This window comes from Erpetoichthys calabaricus, chromosome 9 (genome assembly GCF_900747795.2).
Source record: "Erpetoichthys calabaricus chromosome 9, fErpCal1.3, whole genome shotgun sequence".
Lineage (NCBI taxonomy): Eukaryota > Metazoa > Chordata > Cladistia > Polypteriformes > Polypteridae > Erpetoichthys > Erpetoichthys calabaricus.
In genome coordinates this window covers 101,995,650-102,016,781 of record NC_041402.2, presented here as the reverse complement: position 1 = coordinate 102,016,781, position 21,132 = coordinate 101,995,650, and the positions used below count along the sequence as shown (strand labels likewise).

General features: G+C 39.8%; 1 protein-coding gene across 5 annotated transcripts in view; it reads left to right on the top strand.

The window, feature by feature from the left end:
- The window catches only part of LOC114657202 (killer cell lectin-like receptor subfamily B member 1B allele B), a 509,866-nt gene that overhangs the window by 33,965 nt on the left and 454,769 nt on the right, over positions 1 to 21,132 (top strand). For 3 of the 5 annotated variants that reach the window (XM_051931738.1, XM_051931739.1, XM_051931737.1), the window contains exon 2: positions 12,267 to 12,377. The exons of the other annotated variants lie outside the window; for them this stretch is intronic. In XM_051931738.1, the coding sequence (XP_051787698.1) occupies positions 12,267 to 12,377 (111 nt within the window). The remainder of the gene's footprint in view (positions 1 to 12,266; positions 12,378 to 21,132) is intronic. 5 annotated transcript variants of the gene reach the window in all.

The following is a 21,132-nucleotide window of genomic DNA, read 5'->3' as shown; positions in this document are numbered from 1 at the left end:
GAGAATTCAAAGGGAGGAGGCGGAATGGCATAACAAGTTGGGTGAATGCGCATGTGCCAGTCCAAACAGGGGGAAGAATATCAAGTAATTTTAATGTACTGCACATCCACCAAATATCAGCACGCGGAGTGGACTGTGTCAACAGGAAAAGTGATAATGTAGAATTAAATGAGGTGGAGTTAACCTGGAAAGTCTGGGAACAGAAGGAAGAAGGGATATGACCAACATCAGTACCTCGGAAGGGGGAACTATAATTACTAGAGAAGCAGGTATAATTGCCTTCATGAGACTGGAACATCGGGGGAGTCATTTGAGGAGTGGGGGGGGGGGGGGGGGGGGGGGGGGAAGAGGAGAGAAAGTGTAATGCAGTTAGAGTCTTTTGGTGTGGATGGAGAGGTAAAAAGGGCAAGGAGACAAGGAAGACCAACAGGGTCAGAAATATTAGAAAGAGGGAAAGGGACAGTAGCCAAATGTGGCCTGGCCGTAGCACAGGCGTAGCAATCAGATTGATTTACTTACTTAGCCAAATATAATACCCACTGTAACCAACGATTCTGATCGCCATAGCCAGTTTCAATTGAAAAAGTGGATGAGAGGGTGGAAATATTCATAATCTTAACAGAAGAAAAGTCTGGACCAGAAGTTGGGGTGACAGGTGTGTGTGCAGGAGAATGAGAGGTGTTAGTAACAGGATTGTCAATCTTAATTAGAAATCTCCCTAAAGGGTCTGTTCCAGATACATATGCCCCTAATATATATGTTCCTGAGTCGTGTAGAGAGGGGCTCTTCAAAGTGAAAATCAAGGGGTTACAATGGTTGTCGACACATTCATGAGAAGCATGTCCTTTTATGATAGAAAATCGATTTTTCAAACCGTATTTTTGGGCCTCAAAAGGTTGAGAACCCCAGTCCTCAGTTCCAGTGTTAGCAAAAACCCATTGCCAGGTGTCACAGTTACTTCCCCAATAATACTTCGTAACAGTCATACACACGTATTTGTCAGACCAGGTCCACTGGGCTTGTCGACCAGTCCCACAGTTGATAATAGAGCAGAAATCAACCTGCACTGATGTGGTGATTCCTAACGGGAAAGTCAAGGTGACCAGGGCAGTAGACAAGGGAAAAGAAAGCATAGTAGCACAGCAATCAAGGGTGCCATCTCTTGCAATGTGAGGCGTGAATCCAGGCGGGCAATCCTTCCGTTTTCAGTGCATGTGGTGTGGATAGAAGAACTTGGAACGGTCCTCTCCACCTCGGCTGATGCCAATGTTTCCTCCGAGTGTCACGGACGAGGATCCAAGTGCCTAAGGGAATCGGCGTGTCTTTAGATGGAAGACTAGTCCTCCAGGCCTGGTTAACCTGCTCGTGGACTTCTTTCAGAGAAGCTCGGAGACCTGTAAGACAAGAGAGAAGATCATTGTCCACAGTATGCAGGTTAACATTTCCTATAACCATGCCCACAGGCATGGGTCGTCCGGTCAGAATTTCAAACGGCGACAGCCCTAATTGCCGGTGTGTTCTTGCCCTCAATCTCAGTAAGGCCAGAGGCAAAGTGTCTGGCCAGGATAAATTTGTCTGCTCACAGATTTTGGCTAATTTAGATGTTAGGGTGCCAGTATCAGTTTGCAATTTCTGTGGTATGCCCCACCTAGGAATAATTTCTTTGATAAAAGCTTTGGCTACAGTTTTAGCATCAGCGTGTTTAGCAGGAAAAAGTTCTACCCATCGGGAGAACACATCAACAATTACTAGACAATAACGGTAACCTTTAGACGGAGTTAGTTCAATGAAATCCATTTGGAGGTGTTCAAACGGACCCATTGGATTAGGTGTAACGGCGGGACTTACCTGGACTTACCTGGGTGCCCTTTTCCTACATTAGACCTTTGACATAATGCACAGCATCTGCAGAACTGCTCTGCATATGTAGAAAAGCCTGCAGCTTCCCAGTGTTTTTCAACATCCTGAATCATGGCGTCCCTTCCAGCATGGTCTAGACCATGAGCGATTTTTGCCATACCTGGGAAAGAAGCCTTTGGGAGGAAAGGTTTGTTAGTTTGCCTATGGGTCCAGACTCCATCAGAGAGGGACCCTTCTTTGGACCATTTTCTTTTTTCTGTCCGTGGCTGCACTCTGTAAAGAAACAAGTTGATTATCAGGGTCCTGGTTATTTCTCTGTTGGAATAAAGAGATTCGTGTGTTATTATATGCAGCCTGTTTAGCAAAGTGATCAGCTAATTCGTTTCCTTTGCTGACAGGATCTTGTTTTCCTATGTGAGCTTGACATTTAACGATCGCTAATTTTGATGGTTTAGTTATAGCTTCTAAGAGGGATTCAATAAGTTTTTGATGTTGGATCGGTTTGCCAGCGCTGGTCTTAAATCCTCTTAATTTCCATAAGGCTCCATGATCATGGCAGACTCCAAAAGCATATCTGGAATCCGTATAAATTGTTATAATTTTCCCTTCGGACAACTGACATGCTTGGGTGATAGCTATCAATTCAGCTGCCTGCGCACTTAAATTTGATGAAATTCGGTGTGCTTCCAGCAGGTGGCCACCTTTCACTACTGCATAGCTGGTCGAGGGTGTTCCATTTTCCAATCGCAAAGAACATCCGTCCACAAAAATTAATTCTCCAATATCTAACGGTGTTTCGTGTAGGTCTGGTCTAGGCTTTACAACTTTAGCTATTTCATCATGACAGTCATGTGGCTCTCCGTCTTCTTCAGTTGGAAGAAGAGTGGCTGGATTTAAGGTAGAGCATCTTTCAACAGTGACATTGGACAAAGTATAGAGTACATTTTGATAGTGTATTGCTCTTGCAGTTGTGAGTTGTGAGGTTTTAGCCTGTACTAAAATAGAATGAACGGCGTGAGGTACCTTTACTGTTAGGGGGTTCATGAGCACTTTGTTTGTCTGTATGTGGTTGCGTTAAAACTGCATTCATTAATCCCCCCTTTTTCGTCCACGAACACAGTGAATGGACGAGAATATAGTCAGTGAGAGTAATGCATTTTTATTATTATTTATTTATTTATTTTTTAATCACATAGAGCCTTGTCAGCCTGCTATACCACTGCATGCAGCCAGATGGCAGTGTTAGCTAGATTTTGTAAAGGCTGTGCTCCTCCTGAAAAACTTACAAGCAAACAACTTCTCAGGCCGCAAGCTGGTACTACTTTTAAATAAGGGATTCATCTTACCGTGGTGCCATACATGCTAGCCTCCAGATCATGGAAAAGTCCGAGGCGGGACCGGGTCAGCGACAACAAGGAAACACTAATTTCCGTGGTGACCCAAATGCCAACTGCAAACAAAGATAATCCATTCCGGGAAACACACAGCACAACTCCACAACAAGAAAACATTCCCATCAAAGCTATGCAGCCACAGAGAAATATGCTGACTTAACCTGTTGTTTTGTGACCGGTCTTGGAAGGTTTTGAATGATGGTTAAACGGCCGCTAGAGAGAGCTCTTGTATCGCAAGAAATGTCATGACCTAAATATTTAACGATAGCTTGAAGTAACTGCAGTTTTTTCTTTTTTCTCCTTTCTTTTTTTTTTTTACAAAATAGTTATTATAAAGATTCTAATTTACTAAACACACAAAATACATGGTGCTGAGGAGAACATTCTTCTTCTACACACCAAAGCCGCATTCCGCTTGGCCTGCCGGTACCTATCAGCTGCCTCCAGAGTCCCACAGGACAAAAGGGTCACTTCCCATTTGTCTTAGTAAAAACATTATATTAGGGTATTAGTGGATTCAGGAATTTCAGATATTTCAGTTTTACAAGTTTAGTCCCTAATGACAGAATATCGAATAGCAACTTCTTATACTAAGCCTAGTATAAAACGTCAGGAAATAAAAGCAGTACTCATTAGCTCAGGTTGAAAAAGATACTTCCAATACCCTTTGGGACAGTCACCAGGGGCCTCATGCATAACGGCGTGCATAGAATACACACTAAAACATGGCGTACAGACAAAAGTCGAAATATGCGTACAAACAAAAAAATTCAGATGCAGAAAACAGTGCGTAAGCCAATTTCCACACACTTCCGCTACATAAACCCTGGTCTGCATGAAATGTAATGCTCGTGCACGCGCCTGCCGCCCCTCCCAGACTCCTCCCAGAATAACACCTCTTTGAATATGCAAATCAATGTAAATATTCCCTTAAGTTTAGCGTTATGTGAAAATGCAATGGCAAAAGCATGGGGAAAAAAGAAGAATATTAGCTAATGCCAAGTGGAGGCAAGGAAAAACATATTATTTGTTGGTTTAAGTAGTTGTATAAACAATAAAAGGAAGTTGATTGAAAGTGTAAGTTCAGAAAGTGGCACAGTGCCCGAAATAAAAAAGAAGTGGTCAGATATCAAAATTGCTGTGAAAAGGCGAGTCGTAGCCCACCATCTGAGTGTCATATGGAAGCTTATTAGGGTACAGAGAAAAGAAAAAAAAATAGTGACGCAGTGGGGAAAAAAAAGCTTTGAAATGTCAACTTTAATCTCGAAATTTCCACTTTAATCACATAGTTTATGTCGTCATTGAAGTAGAACGTCATAAAATTAATCTTAAAATCTTTTAATTTAATAGTTCCTCAAATCCCATAATAACTAAGGTAGCACATTAAATGCTTCATATTCTATGTGTTCTTCTATGTGTGTGAATCACTACTTGCTTCGTAAAAATGCTATCTCTTATGCCAACAGGACACAGAATACATTACATTCATGATATTACAGCTCTCTGAACAATTTAAATAAAAAGATGTTTACTTGATATCATTCACTTGATGAAATGAATTAAAGCATGTATTAAACAAGGGGCTATAATGGTAGCGACAAGCTGGCACCCCGTCCAGAGATTGTTCCTGCCTCCTGAAAAATGCTTGATGCGCCATGCACGACCCTCGATGAAATAATTTATTGTAGCAGTACTGTCTCTTTCAAACATACTAATCCCCATTTCCTGTCCTTCCTTTTCTTTCCAAGTAACCAATCACCACACAATCACCTCTTTAATAAATGTCAAGCCGTCTGTAAGCTTAGATTCTTTCAAAACCTTTAAGGAATACTGAAATATATTCATAGTACATGTTTAATTATTCCATCCATCTATCCATCCAGGGTCGCGCTAATCCCAGAAAGCATACAGCGCAAGACAGGAACAATCTCTGAATGGGGTGCCAGTTCATTGCTACCGCTGTCCACTGTCTACATGTTTAATAACAGTATACATTATTTAAATGAAGTAAAAAAAAATATCTTTATAATGCAATATATATACTTTACTGCATTTCATCTGAAAAATGATATCAAGAGTTCCAAGAAGATAATGCCTGGAAATCTAAATCGACTTAGAAGCCAGTCATCATCATCATCTGTAAATATGTGCTCTCTTCTATTGAATTGAATTGAATTCCTTTATTGTTATTTTATTTTGCAATGAGATTCAATATGCAAATCGTCCATACACTTATTTCCCTATAATATGGTAAAAGAACAACAACAAAAACAATAATAATAATAATAATAATAATACAATAAAAAAAATGAAAAATATACAATATGAAAGCATATTGGCTCAGGTTGTGCAATATTACAACTGTAATGCAAGTTTACAGTGAGCTAATTGTACTTATACAAAAAAGTACAAACAGTTCCACCAGGAGCACTTGATAGACTGATTGAGTGCATTTATATCTCTTGAGATGAAAGTGTTTCTGAACTGTGAGGTTCGTGCAGGAAAAGCTCTGAAGCATTTGCCGAATGGGATAAGTTCAAATAGACTGTGTGCATGGCTGAGGCAGTGTGTTCTAGAAGCTATACCCTGAGAATTCTCTTCACTCTTGACACAACCTGCCGTAGAGATTTCCGATCAGCTGCTGTGGAGCTGTGATTCCACACTCAGATACGTTGGGTTAAAATACTCAATGATGCACTGAGAGTAACAACACTAAAGCAGCTATAGTATTTGGAATAGTTTGGCCATTCCGTGCACCATTATATGGTTACAGGTTGATTAGAATCAGATGCCTTAAACTAAAAAACGATATGCAGTGTGACAATAAACACTCTCAGACATCACAAAGGTTTGGGACAGCCACCCACATATTGTGTCCTGGCTGCAAATTGGTGAAAAAGTACACAAGAGATGTTTCTAGATCAGAGTCCACGACTGAACTGAACTACTGCCTTAAGATGGCAGCTTTAAAGCCAAGTGGAGGATGTGATGTCATCAGGGCCGGAAACCAGAAGTGATCATATCGGCAGCACCAGAACCAGAAGTGACAGCACCGGGACCAGAAGTGACATCATTTGCAGCGCTGGAACCAGGTAGGAATTCCCAGGAAGGGTCTGTAAGGGATTCAGAGAGACAATCAGTGCTCTTCGCCGCCCCCTGGTTAGGCATAGAATTACAACTATTCCTGCCCTTTAGTTGTCTCCAATTCACAGTGTCATCACGCATCAGGGATGTTAATCTAAAAAATAAAGGGAAACTATTCAGGAACAGTAGCACTACTTTGACGCTGGGTGCTGCCTGTACCAAGCCGAAACCAGGCCAAAAACCAAGCCGAAAACTTGTGTACGCTATGGTTTGAGCTGGCGTAAGAATGTACGTGGCTTTACGGCAACTTTAGATTTTATATATCGCGATGTGAGCGTGGAAACGGGCGTACGCAACATTTTTGTGCATATGCACCGTTTATATATGAGGTCCCTGGGTAAGAATTCATTTTCTTTTTAGTCATTGAATCATAATTTCCTTTGGTTATTTTATTTGATTTTCCATGTCACAAAAGCCACACTCCTATTTTTCACAACACTTCCTTAATAAAGCACAACACTCAGTTTTGTTTTTTTTTGTTCAGTTAAAATTCATATGATTCAATATTCACATTTTACTGCCATCTTTTGCAGTATCTCTAGCATGACAGTACTATTCATCTTATGACTAGAGATTTCATGCTTTATTGGGTCCTGATAAAAAAGTTTTATGAGACCTTCCAATAAATATATTGATGGATGATTTGTAATACATTTTTGAGAGGAAAGATGGCTTTGTCAGACTGTGTATAATGTAATGTGATTTGAATAGGCATTTGGTCCAAAAGGATGTTAATTTGGTGTACGTCCAAAACATATGGCCCAATGAGGATGGAACTTGATTGCAACGTTCGCAGGTTGGATCTTGCCTTGGAGACATTTTGGACAATTTTAAACAAGACAGATGCACTCGATATATCATTTTAAGTTGAATTATTGAATGTTTTGCGCATATGGAGCTAGAGTGAATTCTGTGTATGGCTGCCTTCCACTCCTTTTCTGAAATGTTGAGTAAGAGATCCTTTTCCCACTGTACTCTTGGATCTTTGAAAGGAAGGGATTTTTAAAGGTTTTCATATATTACAGAAATGCTGTCTGAGTTCTCAAGACTGATGAATATTTTTTCCGGAATATAGGTAGGTGGGTGGTGAGGAAAATTGGACAGGTTTTGTTTAACAAAGTTTTTTAATTTGGAGGTAGTGAAAGAAATGTGTTGCTGGAAAATTACATTTGGAGTGTAATTGTTCTTAGGATACAGATGATGTCTATGTTTAGATCTCTAAATGATTTAATCCTGAATGTTTTCTAGACATTAAAAACTGCGTATGTTTGAGAGGGTGTAAAAAGGTGATTCTCGTGCAGAGGTGCCACGAATAAAAGATTCTCTATCTTGAAGTATTTCCTAAATTTGTTCCATATTCTGAATGAATGAAGCACAATTTGGTTATTAGTATATTGGCGATAACTTGTACCTATTGAGGTACAAAGCAATGAATATAAAGAAGTGCTGCAGAATTTTATTTCTATTGCGGACAAAGCCTGTGTATGCTGATTTATTTGTGTCAATGTCCAGGTTTTTATAGCTTGTATATTTCCTGCCCAGTAATAAAATTGAAAGTTAGGTAAAGCCATGCCACCTTCTGCCTTAGGTGTTTGTAAGGTCACCCTTATGGATATGTGGATGTTTTGAATTCCAAATAAATGAGGTTATGTTTGAATCTAACTTCTTAAAAAATATTTATTGTTGTATATTGGAATGCTTAGAAATAGAAAAAGAATCTTACGAAGGATATTCATCTTGACAGTGATAATTCTTTCAGCTAAAGTGAGATGGAGGATAGACCATCTATGCAAGTCTTGCTTATTTTTTTTTAATACAGACAGTAAATTTTGTTGATAAAGGGCTTTCTGTTTACTTGTGATGTTTACCTCTAGGTATTTAAACTGATCTGCCATGATAAAAGGGAAGGTGTCCAATCTAATATTGTATGCTTGAGAATTCACTGGAAAGAGCACACTTTTATTCAAATTAATTCTGAGCCCTGAAATCTTTTGAAATTCTGTTAGGGCTATTAGGACTGCAGGCACAGTATTTTCTAGATCTGATATATACAGTACCATATCATCTGCATATAGTGAAATTTTATGTTCAAGTCCTTCTCTGATAATCCCATATTATCTCATAAGCATTTCAACAGTGAACTGCCTGTGGCTCAATGGCAATTGCAAAAAGCAGTGGTGACAAGGGGTATCCTTGTCTAGTACCACGTTCTAGTTTGAAGTAATCTGAAATAATGTTGTTAATACAAACTGAAGCTTCTGGACTGGTATAGAGTAGTGCACAAATGTTCGGACCAAACCCAAATTTCTCCAATGATAATAATATCTCTAGACTTTGTGTGTGAATATATTACATTAAACAGGAGTCTAAGATTGGAAGCTCAGTGTCTGCCTTTAATAAATCCAGTTTGGTCTTTTTTTTTGTTCTTTATTTTGCCTTATACAATTTCTTGTATTAGGAATTTGTTAGTTTTCGCATACCCCCTTGGGGTCAGAGTGCAGGGTCAGCCATTATACAGCGCCCCTGGGGCAATTGCAGGTTAAGGGTCTTGTTCAAGGGCCCAGCAGTGCAGGATCTCTTTTTGGCAGTGACAGGGATTTGAACCAGCAACCTTCTGGATACCAGCGCAGATCCTTAGCCTCAGAGTCACCACTCCACCCCCTTGTGAAGCGGAGTGGTGGCTCTGAGGCTAGGGATCTGCACTGGCAATCAGGAGGTTGCCAGTTTGAATCCTGTAAATGCCAAAAAAGAGACTTGGCTCTGTTGGGCCCTTGAGCAAGGCCCTTAACCTGCAATTGCTAAGCGCTTTGAGTAGTGAGAAAAGCATTATATAAATGCAAAAAATTATTATAAAAAAAAAAATTATTATTATTATATTACCGAAGGAAGCACTTTCTCAATCATTCTAGCTAGGACTTTGGAGAGTATCTTTTTCAGAAGTGAGATGCACACTGTAATAAATCCTTAGTTTCCTTAGGAAAGATGGTAATAAATGCTTGGCGAAAAGTTTGAGGTAGAATTTTATTGTCTCTAGCTTCTGTAAATGTTACCAATAAGAGGGGAGCTAACTTAGTTAAAAATTTTTTATAAAATTTGGCAGGTTAGCCATCAGGGCCTGCTGCTTTCCCACTCCGAAGTGAGTTTATAGCATCTAGTAATTCTAATAGTGCCAGAGATTTATCCAATTCCTCGGCACTAAGAGTATCTAGTTATGGTATGTGTAATGTATCCAAAAGTGCATTAGATTGTGTCTTGTCTTCTTTAGTCTGAGTAGAATATAAGGACATATAGTAGTCTCTAAATGTGTGCATTATATTTTTATGGATAATGATTTTTCTCCATTTGTGTTAGTAATTGCTGGGATTGCATTGCAAACTTCCTGCTTGTGGATTTGTTGAGCTAAGATCTTATTAGCTTTCTCTCCGCATTCAAAGTAATGATGTCTTGATTTAAAAATGAGTTGTTCTGTTTCTTTAGTTGTTGAGAGGTTGAGTTCTGAATGCAGAGCCTGTCTTTTCCTGTGAAGTGTCTCATTTGGACACCTGGCATGTTCTTGATCTATTCTGGTAATTTCACTGATTAACTCTGCTACCTTCTTGGTTTCCAATTTATTTTTGTGGGAACGATATGAGATAATCTGTCCTCTTACGAAAGCCTTCAGAGTTTCCAACAGTATTTCTGCAGAGATCTCTGAGGCTGTATTTGTCTCTAAAAAATCGATTTGTTTGGATACAAATTCTGTACAGTAATTCTGCTAATAAAGGTGGGTTAAGATGCCAGCTGCGAGATAAGTATGTGGAGCATAATGATTTGAGCTCCATGATCAAAGGGGCATGGTCGGAGATAACAATAGCGTCGTACTTACAAGATTTAATCGTAAGCAAAAAATTGTTATCTATAAAGAAATAATCAGTTCTTGAGTAGCAGTGATGCACTGGTGAGCAGAAGGTATATGCTCTTGAGTTTGGGTTTAGAAATCTCCAGAGGTCTGAAAAGTTGCGAACTGTGTAATTTTTTTTGCAGTGTTAGATTGCATCACCCCTGTGTCAGGAGACCTACCTAGGTCTGGATTTAAAACACAAAGTTCCCAGCCATTATAATTTTATGAATGTTCACATTGGGAATAGATGTAAATATGTTTTGGATGAAGTCCCTATCATCGACATTGGTTGCGTAGATATTTATGAAAATCACATTATGCTTAAATAAATTGGCCATGCCAATCACATATCTACCTTCAGGATCAGATACTACATCTGATACTCTCTGTGCAGCCAAAACTGATCTTTGCTTAATAAGTGGGTCTCCTGCAAAAATACTGTTTTAGTGTTAAGACCTGTTAGGTGAGAGAGAATATTTTCTTTCTCTTTAATTCGTGATTGAGACCTTTAACATCCCAGCTCACAAAGTTAACTGTTTGGTCATGGAGTCATTGCTTCTGAACTTTTGTTGTCATTTTGTATTCTTAATTTAAGATAAGACAGTTTTGACCTTAAATTCCAATTTTCCCAGGAGCTATTGCCATAAAGCCTATTGTTGCGTTGGCACTTATAAGGATTAAAGGGATATATTAGAAATAGCTTGCTCTTTTTCTCTCCGCTAACAGAGTTCCACTTTAGACATCCATCTCCCATAATGGATGAGACCGATATTCAAAAAGCAAAGTACATTGCTTTAACACAAGACAACAGTTCACTGGCTGAACCTATAATCTGTGATCTTTTCTTCTAGATATTTATTCATGTAAGGAAAATCTAATTTAACAGGAGCAAAGAGTATTATGCTGAAAGGAAGAATCCTGCTTCTTAATCAATGGAGAAGTGTAATGATGGTTTGGATGAAAAATAGCATGTCCAAAGGATCTTGAAATAATATTTCAACAGTACAGAAATTAATTGGATTAAAATTATGTTCAACAAATAGTCAGGGCAGCACGGTGGCGCAGTGGTAGCACTGCTGCCTCACAGTAAGGAGACCCGGGTTTGCTTTCCGGGTCCTCCCTGCGTGGAGTTTGCATGTTCTCCCTGTGTCTGTGTGGAGGTTAGGTGCATTGGCGATTCTAAATCGTCTCTAGTGTGTGCTTGGTGTGTGGGTGGGTGTGTGTGTGTGTGTCCTGCGGTGGGTTGGCACCCTGCCCGGGATTGGTCCCTGCCTTGGTTCCTGGGATTGGCTCCAGCAGACCCCCATGACCCTGTAGTTAGGATATAGCTTGTTGGATAAGGGATGGATGGATGGAAAATAGTCAGCTATCAGGCAAGGGTTGATCCAAGCAGAGGAGAGTAAGAGCAGGCTCTATGTCATCTTCTGAATGTGGACATCTGTTTTACTCTTGCCTTCTTTATGTCCTTTTAATATTGATCAAATTTAGTAAGACAATAGTTTAATAGGAAAATGTAACCTCTATCTATCATTACATTATCTTGAGTACTATGAGAGGTGCGGTCATAATAAATATAGTCATTCAGGTTAAAAGGACTCCAGGATCTAAGATTGGGTAAAAGAGAAATCACCTTGGAGGAAGGACTTTTAAGTAAGACGCTGTCCCTAGTAAGTGGGCCATTGGCTCCTAGGGGAGACAGATACAGATTTAACAAACCACTGATGTAACTCATCAACAGCACAAAATTTAAGGGAACAAATTTCAAAACGCTATACACCTGTAAAACAGCTCATGTGTGAAAAAAAAGAGAAAGGGAAAGCAAAAAAGTATGATTGATAACAGAACTTAGAAGATGAAGCTCAAAGGCAGGCTTATGCTAATATGCCAAATGTATTTTTTCTGTGAGTAATGACTTTTTTTCATTATGTTTAATTTACAGTTTCTGTTTTTAAATTTTTTTAACTTAATTTTAATTATTGCAATTTTAGGTAATTCTCCAGCTTCACCAAAAATAACAAAGTCCTCCTCCAGATGTTCTACTCTTATGTGTACCATGATGATTTTTTTATTACTTTTAGTTATCATCCTGATCATAATAGGTAAGATTTGTTTTTGATTTACATACCACACTGTATATTAACATAAAACACAATTGAAACACCCCTGTTGTGAAATGTTTAAAATGATGTTTTTCTGTTCTCTAAATACAGTCATATGAAAAAGTTTGGGAACCCCTCTCTGCCTGCATAATAATTTACTCTACTTTTAACAAAAATGATAACAGTGATATGTCTTTCATTTCCTAGGAACATATGAGTACTGGGGTGTTTTCCAAACAAAGATTTTTAGTGAAGCAGTATTTAGTTGAAATTTAATCAAATGTGAAAAACTGGCTGTGCAAAAATTTGGGTACCCTTGTAATTTTTTTTTCGATTGAATGCATGTAACTGCTCAATACTGATTACTTGCAACAACAAATTAGTTGGATTAGCTCGTTAAGTCTTGAACTTCATAGACAGGTGTGTCCAATCATGAGAAAAGATATTTAAGGTGGTCAATTGCAAGTTGTGCTTCCCTTTGACTCTCCTCTGAAGAGTGACAGCATGGGATCCTCAAAGCAACTCTCCAAAGATCTGAAAACAAAGATTGTTCAGTATCATGGTTTAGGGGAAGGCTACAAAAAGCTATCTCAGAGGTTTAAACTGTCAGTTTCAACTGCAAGGAATGAAATCAGGAAATGGAAGGCCACAGGCACAGTTGTTGTTAAACCCAGGTCTGGCAGGCCAAGAAAAATACAGGAGCGCATATGCGCAGGATTGTGAGAATGGTTACAGACAACCCACAGATCACCTTCAAAGACCTGCAAAAACATCTTGCTGCATATGGTGTACCTGTGTATTGTTCTACAATTCAGCGCAATTTGCACAAAGAATATCTGTATGGCAGGGTGATGAGAAAGAAGCCCTTTCTGCACTCACACCACAAACAGAGTCGCTTGTTGTATGCAAATGCTCATTTAGACAAGCCAGATTCATTTTGGAACAAAGTGCTTTGGACTGATGAGACAAAAATTGAGTTATTTGGTCATAACAAAAAGTGCTTTGCATGGTGGAAGAAGAACACCACATTCCAAGAAAAACACCTGCTACCTACTGTCAAATTTGGTGGAGGTTCCATCACGCTGTGGGGCTGTGTGGCTAATTCAGGGACTGGGGCCCTTGTTAAAGTCGAGGGTCGGATGAATTCAACCCAATATCAACAAATTCTTCAGGATAATGTTCAAGAATCAGTCAAAGTTGAAGTTACGCAGGGGTTGGATATCTACAAAGGCATTCATGCAGAGGGAAAAGTACAATGTTCTGGAATGGCTGTCACAGTCCCTTGACTTGAATATCATCGAAAATCTATGGAATGATTTGAAGCAGGCTGTCCATGCTCGGCAGCCATCAAATTGAACTGAACTAGAGAGATTTTGTATGGAAGAATTGTCAAAAATATCTCCATACAGAATCCAGACACTCATCAAATGCTACAGGAGGCGTCTAGAGGCTGTTGTATTTTCAAAAAGAGGCTCAACTAAGTATTGATGTAATATCTCTGTTGGGGTACCTAAATTTATCCACCTGTCTAATTTTGTTATGATGCATATTGCATATTTTCTGTTAATCCAATAAACTTAATGTCACTGCAGAAATACTACTGTTTCCATAAGGCATGTCATATATTAAAAGGAAGTTGCTACTTTGAAAGCTCAGCCAATGATAAACAAAAATCCAAAGAATTAAGAGGGGTTCCCAGACTTTTTCATATAACTGTATTTCACCAATTATTACAGTACTTGGAGCATATCTTGTTTCCCATAATTTGGGAAACGTCACTACACCTCTAAACAGTGATATGTTTTAATTTTTTTAGCAACAAATGGCATGCCAAGTTAGCTTTCACAGACCATAACTAAATATTAAACCTTACTTACGACTTAGATGCTTAAACTGCTGTTGGTGATTATTACATATTTGGTCTGTAAGTCATTTTGAATGAAATTGGAAAATTGAGAAATTTAAAGGTATATCATAATATATAAATTAAAGAACAGTCACATTTTACTATCTTGTAATGGCAAAAAGTACTGTTTCATGTAGTAGCTTTGAAAAAATCACAGCATGAAGAAATGCAGCTGTTTTTGCATAAATCACCAGAGAAGAGCAGATAGGGGATATCATTGGTCTAGTATTGAGCTGTCCATAGTACCCTAAGAATCAACATGGCAGGTGTAACAACTTTAGGGTAAACTGAAAATGGAATTGATACAATTTATTTAGATCATTTGGGCATATTTTAATTAACGTCAGACCGTTCAGCCTATTTGCAAGAATGTTTCTTGTCAGTAAAATGTTGGCAGTTTGATACAGTTAAAGGAAATTGGTCAGGATAAAGTACCAAAAATATTGCAACACTAAAGCTTTAGAGAACATTCACCTTTCAGAAAGACAATGATCCCAAGTATGAGAACAAAACAATATTGGATTGGCTAGAGAGTAATGAAAAGAATGCCCTCGAATGGTCCATTTAGATCCCCACTTAACCTCATTGAGAATCTGTGACATGACATCCTTAAACCAAACCTGAGAATAGATTCTGTGGACACAGATAATCTCTAAGTACAAGATCTCGAAATGACAGTCTGACATTGAAATTTGAATCTGTTTTTAGCTGAACTTGCCAAAGTACCATTGTAAACAAGGAGTTGAGAAGGCATCTTTTATGTAGTTTTACCGATATTCCCCTCGGGATTAATAAAGTTTTCTGATTCTAAGCAAGGAGTTGTTTCTCTAGCACCTTCTTCAAATCTCAGCCCTCTATTTTATAGTTTTATACAGCTCTTTATGTCAAGGAAGTACATGTGTTCAAAAATAATCTTAACCTGAATTTATATATAGTGCATACTGTTTGACATTGATCATAATGTAGAGCTTCATTTGCCTTTCACTTTATTTCGATGTTACGCTGTATGACGTTTAAGATCTTAAACAGTCCAACACACCCCTCACTCTTATATCAGGTTGTTAAATACACGCTGTTTTCCCAGTATCTTTCTATCTCCTTTCCTGTAACATTTGAATAGATCTAATTGTTTTTCATGATTTATTTTCTTTACAAGCTATATTTTGTATCTAAAGCAAACACATAAAAATGATGCTTTTAAAGAACAATTATCGATAACATAACAGCTTCATAATTATCTAGAAACATTTAAAAACCTTTTACGTCTCAAAATTTTTCAGAGTACGATTTTTTGTTTAACCTTACCATGAATAAATGTAAAGTGTACAATATTAAAAGCCTACTGTTTAAAGCTTTGACGTTATAAATAAAGTGTTATTTGATATGTAAATATATCCAGAGTCAAAGTCTATGAATCCTTGCCTATCATTAGGCAGTCACCAAAGTTGAACTTAAATTGTAATATATGCAGGACGTACAATAGTGTTAGTAGTTCTTTATACTTCCTTGCAGGACAGGGATATTTATAAAAAAAAGCACTCTCTGGGGAATGCTGAAGTTTGGAGAATTTGGTTAATACTTTTTGAACTAACTTTAGCTCTTCTTTCTTTGGCATCCAGATAGGAAAATGGAAAATATCCAGGGAATTCCAGTATTTGTGAGAAATATTCTAATAGGAAATTGTTTAAAACACTTGCTAATGATATTACTTCGGCAGACTAGATCAGTGTATGATTAATATTCAAATTATCACTTTACATGAGTCTATTTTGTTTTTACTCAGTTGTTTGGAAAACAGCGCACAAAAACATACCTCACTCAAGTCAAGATGGCATCTGCAATAATAGCAAAAAAACTGATGAGGTAACCAGCAATGCCAGCGATCTGTTTCAGAGCTTCAATAAAACATATCAGAGTTGTCCGTGTGACAAACAGGTGGACTTGTCAATCTACAAGGAACATCTGAAGAATATCTGTATCAGTGAAGGGAAAATTGCAGGTAAGCAACTCACATATTAAAGAAATACTCAATAGTTATGCAAAAGAAGGATATTTGGATTTTAGAAGAATTATTCATATACATTTTTTTCTAAAGTTGATTGTAAACTGAGATAAAATTAGTTACTTAAAACCATTTTCACTTACAGTAGCTAGCAAATGAGAGAACTACTTAATGGATGTAGATCAGGCTTTTTTCTAGAATTTGCTTGAACATTCCAGTTGATTTTATGGCTTCTCTTATCTCACTAAGGATCATAGTTCGCTTGTAGGAGCGTTATATTCGCATATATCCGAGACAGAGACTGCGGGCTGAGGGGAGGGGGAAGTGTGATATCAGGAGTAGGGAGCCAGACAGGGCCCTCATTGCGAAACCGCAGGTTGACGTTTAGTATATATCGTGTTTTGGGGTGCTCCTCAATATGTCATCCAGTTTGGGGGAGTCCCAAAGGAGTTTAGAAACCTTACATCTCCCCCCTCGGCTTGACTCAGCTAGGCGAGAGAGAATGTCAGCATTAGTGTGTGCAGCCCTGAGATGGTGGCGAACATCAAAAGCTTGCAAGCTAATAGACCACTGAGTGAGCCGGGCGTTCATATCCTTCTGTTTGTACTGCCATTGCAGTGGGGTGTAGTCAGTCACTTGGGTAAACCGTCTTCCCAAGAGATAGTAACTGAGGGCCTCCACCGCCCACTTAGTCACCAAGCACTCTTTTTCAATAGTCAAATAATTACGCTCCCTGGGTAGCAGCTTTCTGCTTAGAAATGTGATGAGGTACTCTTCCTCCTCAAAACATTGTGAGATCAACGCTCCTAAACCAAAAGTGCAAGCATCTGTTTGCAGAATAAATTACTTTGAAAAGTCCAGATTAACAGAACTGGGAATGATAATAAAACAGCTTTTAGGTCCGCAAAAGCTCTTTCACAGGCGTCAGTGCAGACAACACTACGATTCTTTCTGCCGTTTTCAAGTCACTGAGGGGGGCAGCCCGATGTGCAAAATTGGGAATGAACCGCCTATAATATCCCATGAACCCAAGGAAGACATGAACCTGTCTCTGTGTTTCGGGATGGGGATATGCAAGCACCTCCCCCACCTCGTCCATTTGAGACTTGAGCAAACCCTTCCCGATGGAATATCTCAGATAATGGGGTTTTGACATACCCAACTTGCACTTCTTATGGTTGGCCGTAAACCCCGCCAGCCGTAAACTGTCAAGCACTACCTGAAGGAGGACAAGATGAGATTCCCAGTCATTACAGAAAATGACCACATCGTCAAGATAGGCACCCATGTACAAGGTATGAAGACGCAGGATCTGATCCATCATTCACTGAAAGATCAGCAGTGCATCAGGGAGACCAAAAGGGAGGCCGTAAATTCAAACAACCCGTCCAGAGTAGTGAATGTGGTCTTCTCACAACTAGACTCCTTCAAGGGGACCTGCCAATATCCCTTTGTGAGATCAAGGGTGGAGATATATGCCTGCCCAAGCTTTTCCAACAGCTCCTCCACATGTGGCATCGGGTATGCATCAAACTTGGAAATCTTTTTCAAACACCTAAAATCAATACATAACCGAACTGTAGGACTTTGAGACAAGTACAATTGGACTTCGCCATTTGCTTTTGCTAGGCCAAATAATGTCTAATTGGAGCATCTGTTGGACGTCCTCTTGTATCACTTTACTTGTTGCCTCTGATAGGCAATACAGGAGCACCTGTATAGTAACACCAGGTCGAGTGACAATCTTGTGTTCTGCAATCGTCGTCTGGCCAGGTGTTGCAGAAAAGATGTCCGAGTTCCCCTCAATTAGTGATAGCAATTCTGCTTTCTAAGTGTCACTTAAGTCATACCCAATAGCGACCTCAGTCTGGTGGACCGCTACAGCCGTAACCAGGACTTCATGATGGTTGTGCCACTCTTTTAAAAGAGTAATATGCAAAATTTGTACGGGTTTCCACTGCCCGAGAATTCTGATTTTATAATTCACTGGGGACATACACTCTTCTATCACTGCTGGCCCTTGCCATTTGGCCCGAAATTTATGTGGATCGGACGGGATCAACACCAGCACGCAATCCCCATTCTTAAACTCGTGGAGTTTACTCATCCTGTCGTAATTACATTTCTGTGCCTCCTACTTGCGCTGCTGATGTTCCACCACAATAGAGGACATTCTGGCAATCTGCTCTTTTAGCAAAACAACTCAGTCAACAAACCTGCCCCCAGGGGTTGTCTCGTTAGTCACTGTCCATTCGTGAGTCCCTGTCCATTCTTCCCAAAAAATGACCCAACACCCCGCGTGGTCGCTGGCCAAATAATAGCTCTAAAGGGCTCATCCCAATTGTCACTTGCAGGGCTTCCCAGACTGCAAACAGGAGGAAAGATACTACAGTATTCCAGGAATTTGGATCGTTACGGACTACCCTCTAAATCATCTGTATTAGGGTTTTATTAAATCGTTCAGTCAGGCAATTTGTCTGCAGATGATAAACCGTGGAGTGTAACTGGTTACTTCCAAAATTTTCGCATAGCTGCTTCATGAAGCAAGACATAAAGTGTGTGTCTTGGTTAGTGAGAATCTTGCGAGGGATTCCAACATGTGTGAACATATCTGAGAGTGCGTTTGCAATAGTTCAGGCATCGGCCTATTGCAACACTGCTCCTTCTTGGTTTCTTGTGGCGTAATTGATTAACACGAGCATACAGTTAGGTCCATAAATATTTGGACAGAGACAACTTTTTTCTAATTTTGGTTCTGTACATTACCACAATGAATTTTAAATGAAACAACTCAGATGCAGTTGAAGTGCAGACTTTCAGCTTTAATTCAGTGGGGTGAACAAAACGATTGCATAAAAATGTGAGGCAACTAAAGCATTTTTTTAACACAATCCCTTCATTTCAGGGGCTCAAAAGTAATTGGACAAATTAAATAACTGGAAATAAAATGTTCATTTCTAATACTTGGTTGAAAACCCTTTGCTGGCAATGACAGCCTGAAGTCTTGAACTCATGGACATCACCAGATGCTGGGTTTCCTCCTTTTTAATGCTCTGCCAGGTCTTTACTGCAGCGGCTTTCAGTTGCTGTTTGTTTGTGGGCCTTTCTGTCTGAAGTTTAGTCTTCAACAATTGAAATGCATGCTCAATTGAGTTAAGATCAGGTGACTGACTTGGCCATTCAAGAATTTTCCACTTCTTTGCTTTAATAAACTCCTGGGTTGCTATGGCTGTATGTTTTGGGTCATTGTCCATCGGTATCATGAAACGCCGCCCAATCAATTTGACTGCATTTAGCTGGATTTGAGCAGACAGTATGTCTCTGAACACCTCAGAATTCATTCGGCTGCTTCTGTCCTGTGTCACATCATCAATAAACACTAGTGTCCCAGTGCCACTGGCAGCCATGCACGGCCAAGCCATCACACTGCCTCCACCATGTTTTACAGATGATGTGGTATGCTTTGGATAATGAGCTGTTCCATGCCGTCTCCATACTTTTTTCTTGACATCATTCTGGTAGAGGTTGATCTTGGTTTCATCTGTCCAAAGAATGTTTTTTCCAGAACTGTGCTGGCTTTTTTAGATGTTGTGGCACCCGCCTGGGATTCCTACCTGGCCGGGACGCCCGGGGAGACAGGAGGAGGGCTCATGCCTCCTCCAGACCATGAGGGAGCGACTGCCCTGGTTGTATTGAGGGCCACGGGTACAGGGCTTAGAAGCTCAACCCTGTAGGGGCCCGTGGTCACCGCCAGGGGGCGTCCCCATGAATGATGGACCCTGGACCCCAGCACTTCCGCCACACCAGGAAGTGCTGGGGGGAAGAAGAGAGGGAACACCCGGAGTGCTTCCGGGAAGACAGCCGGCACTTCTGCCACACTGGGGCATGTCGGGTGGAAGATTGCCGGTGCACACCTGGAGCACATCCGGGTATGGATAAAAGGGGCTGCCTCCCTTCATTCAAGGCTGGAGTCGGGTGGAAGCAGGACAAGGTCGGAGAGAGAGAGAAGGAGGCAGTCCAAAGAAGAGTCATAGTGTGGTTGGCCTGGACTTTGGGGAAGATTGGGTGTTTGTGGTGCACTTATGGACATTGTAAATATTAGTAGTGTAAATAAACGTGTGGTGGTGCAAAATAACATGTCTGCCTCTGTGTCCGGGGCTCATTCCACAATGTTCTTTAGCAAAGTCCAATCTAGCCTTTCTATTCTTGAGGCTTATGAGTGGTTTGCACGTTGCAGTGCACCCTCTGTATTTACTTTCATGCAGTCTTCTCTTTATGGTAGACTTGGATATCGATACACCTACCCCCTGGAGAGTGTTGTTCACTTGGTTGGCTGTTGTGAAGGAGTTTCTCTTCAGCATGGAAATGATTCTGTGATCATCCACCACTGTTGTTTTCCGTGGACGTCCAGGTCTTTTTGCGTTGCTGAGTTCACCAGTGCTTGCTTTCTTTCTCAGGATGTACCAAACTGTAGATTTTGCCACTCGTAATATTGTAGCAATTTCTCGGATGGGTTTCTTCTGTTTTCGCAGCTTAAGGATGGCTTTTTTCACTTGCATGGAGAGCTCCTTTGAGCGCATGTTGTCTGTTTACAGCAAAATCTTCCACATGCAAGCACCACACCTCAAATCAACTCCAGGCCTTTTATCTGCTTAATTGATAATGACATAACAACGTATTTGCCCACTCCTGCCCATGAAACAGCCTTTGAGTCAATTGTCCAATTACTTTTGAGCCCCTGAAATGAAGGGATTGTGTTAAAAAAATGCTTTAGTTGCCTAACATTTTTATGCAATCAATTTGTTCACCCCACTGAATTAAAGCTGAAAGTCTGCACTTCAACTGCA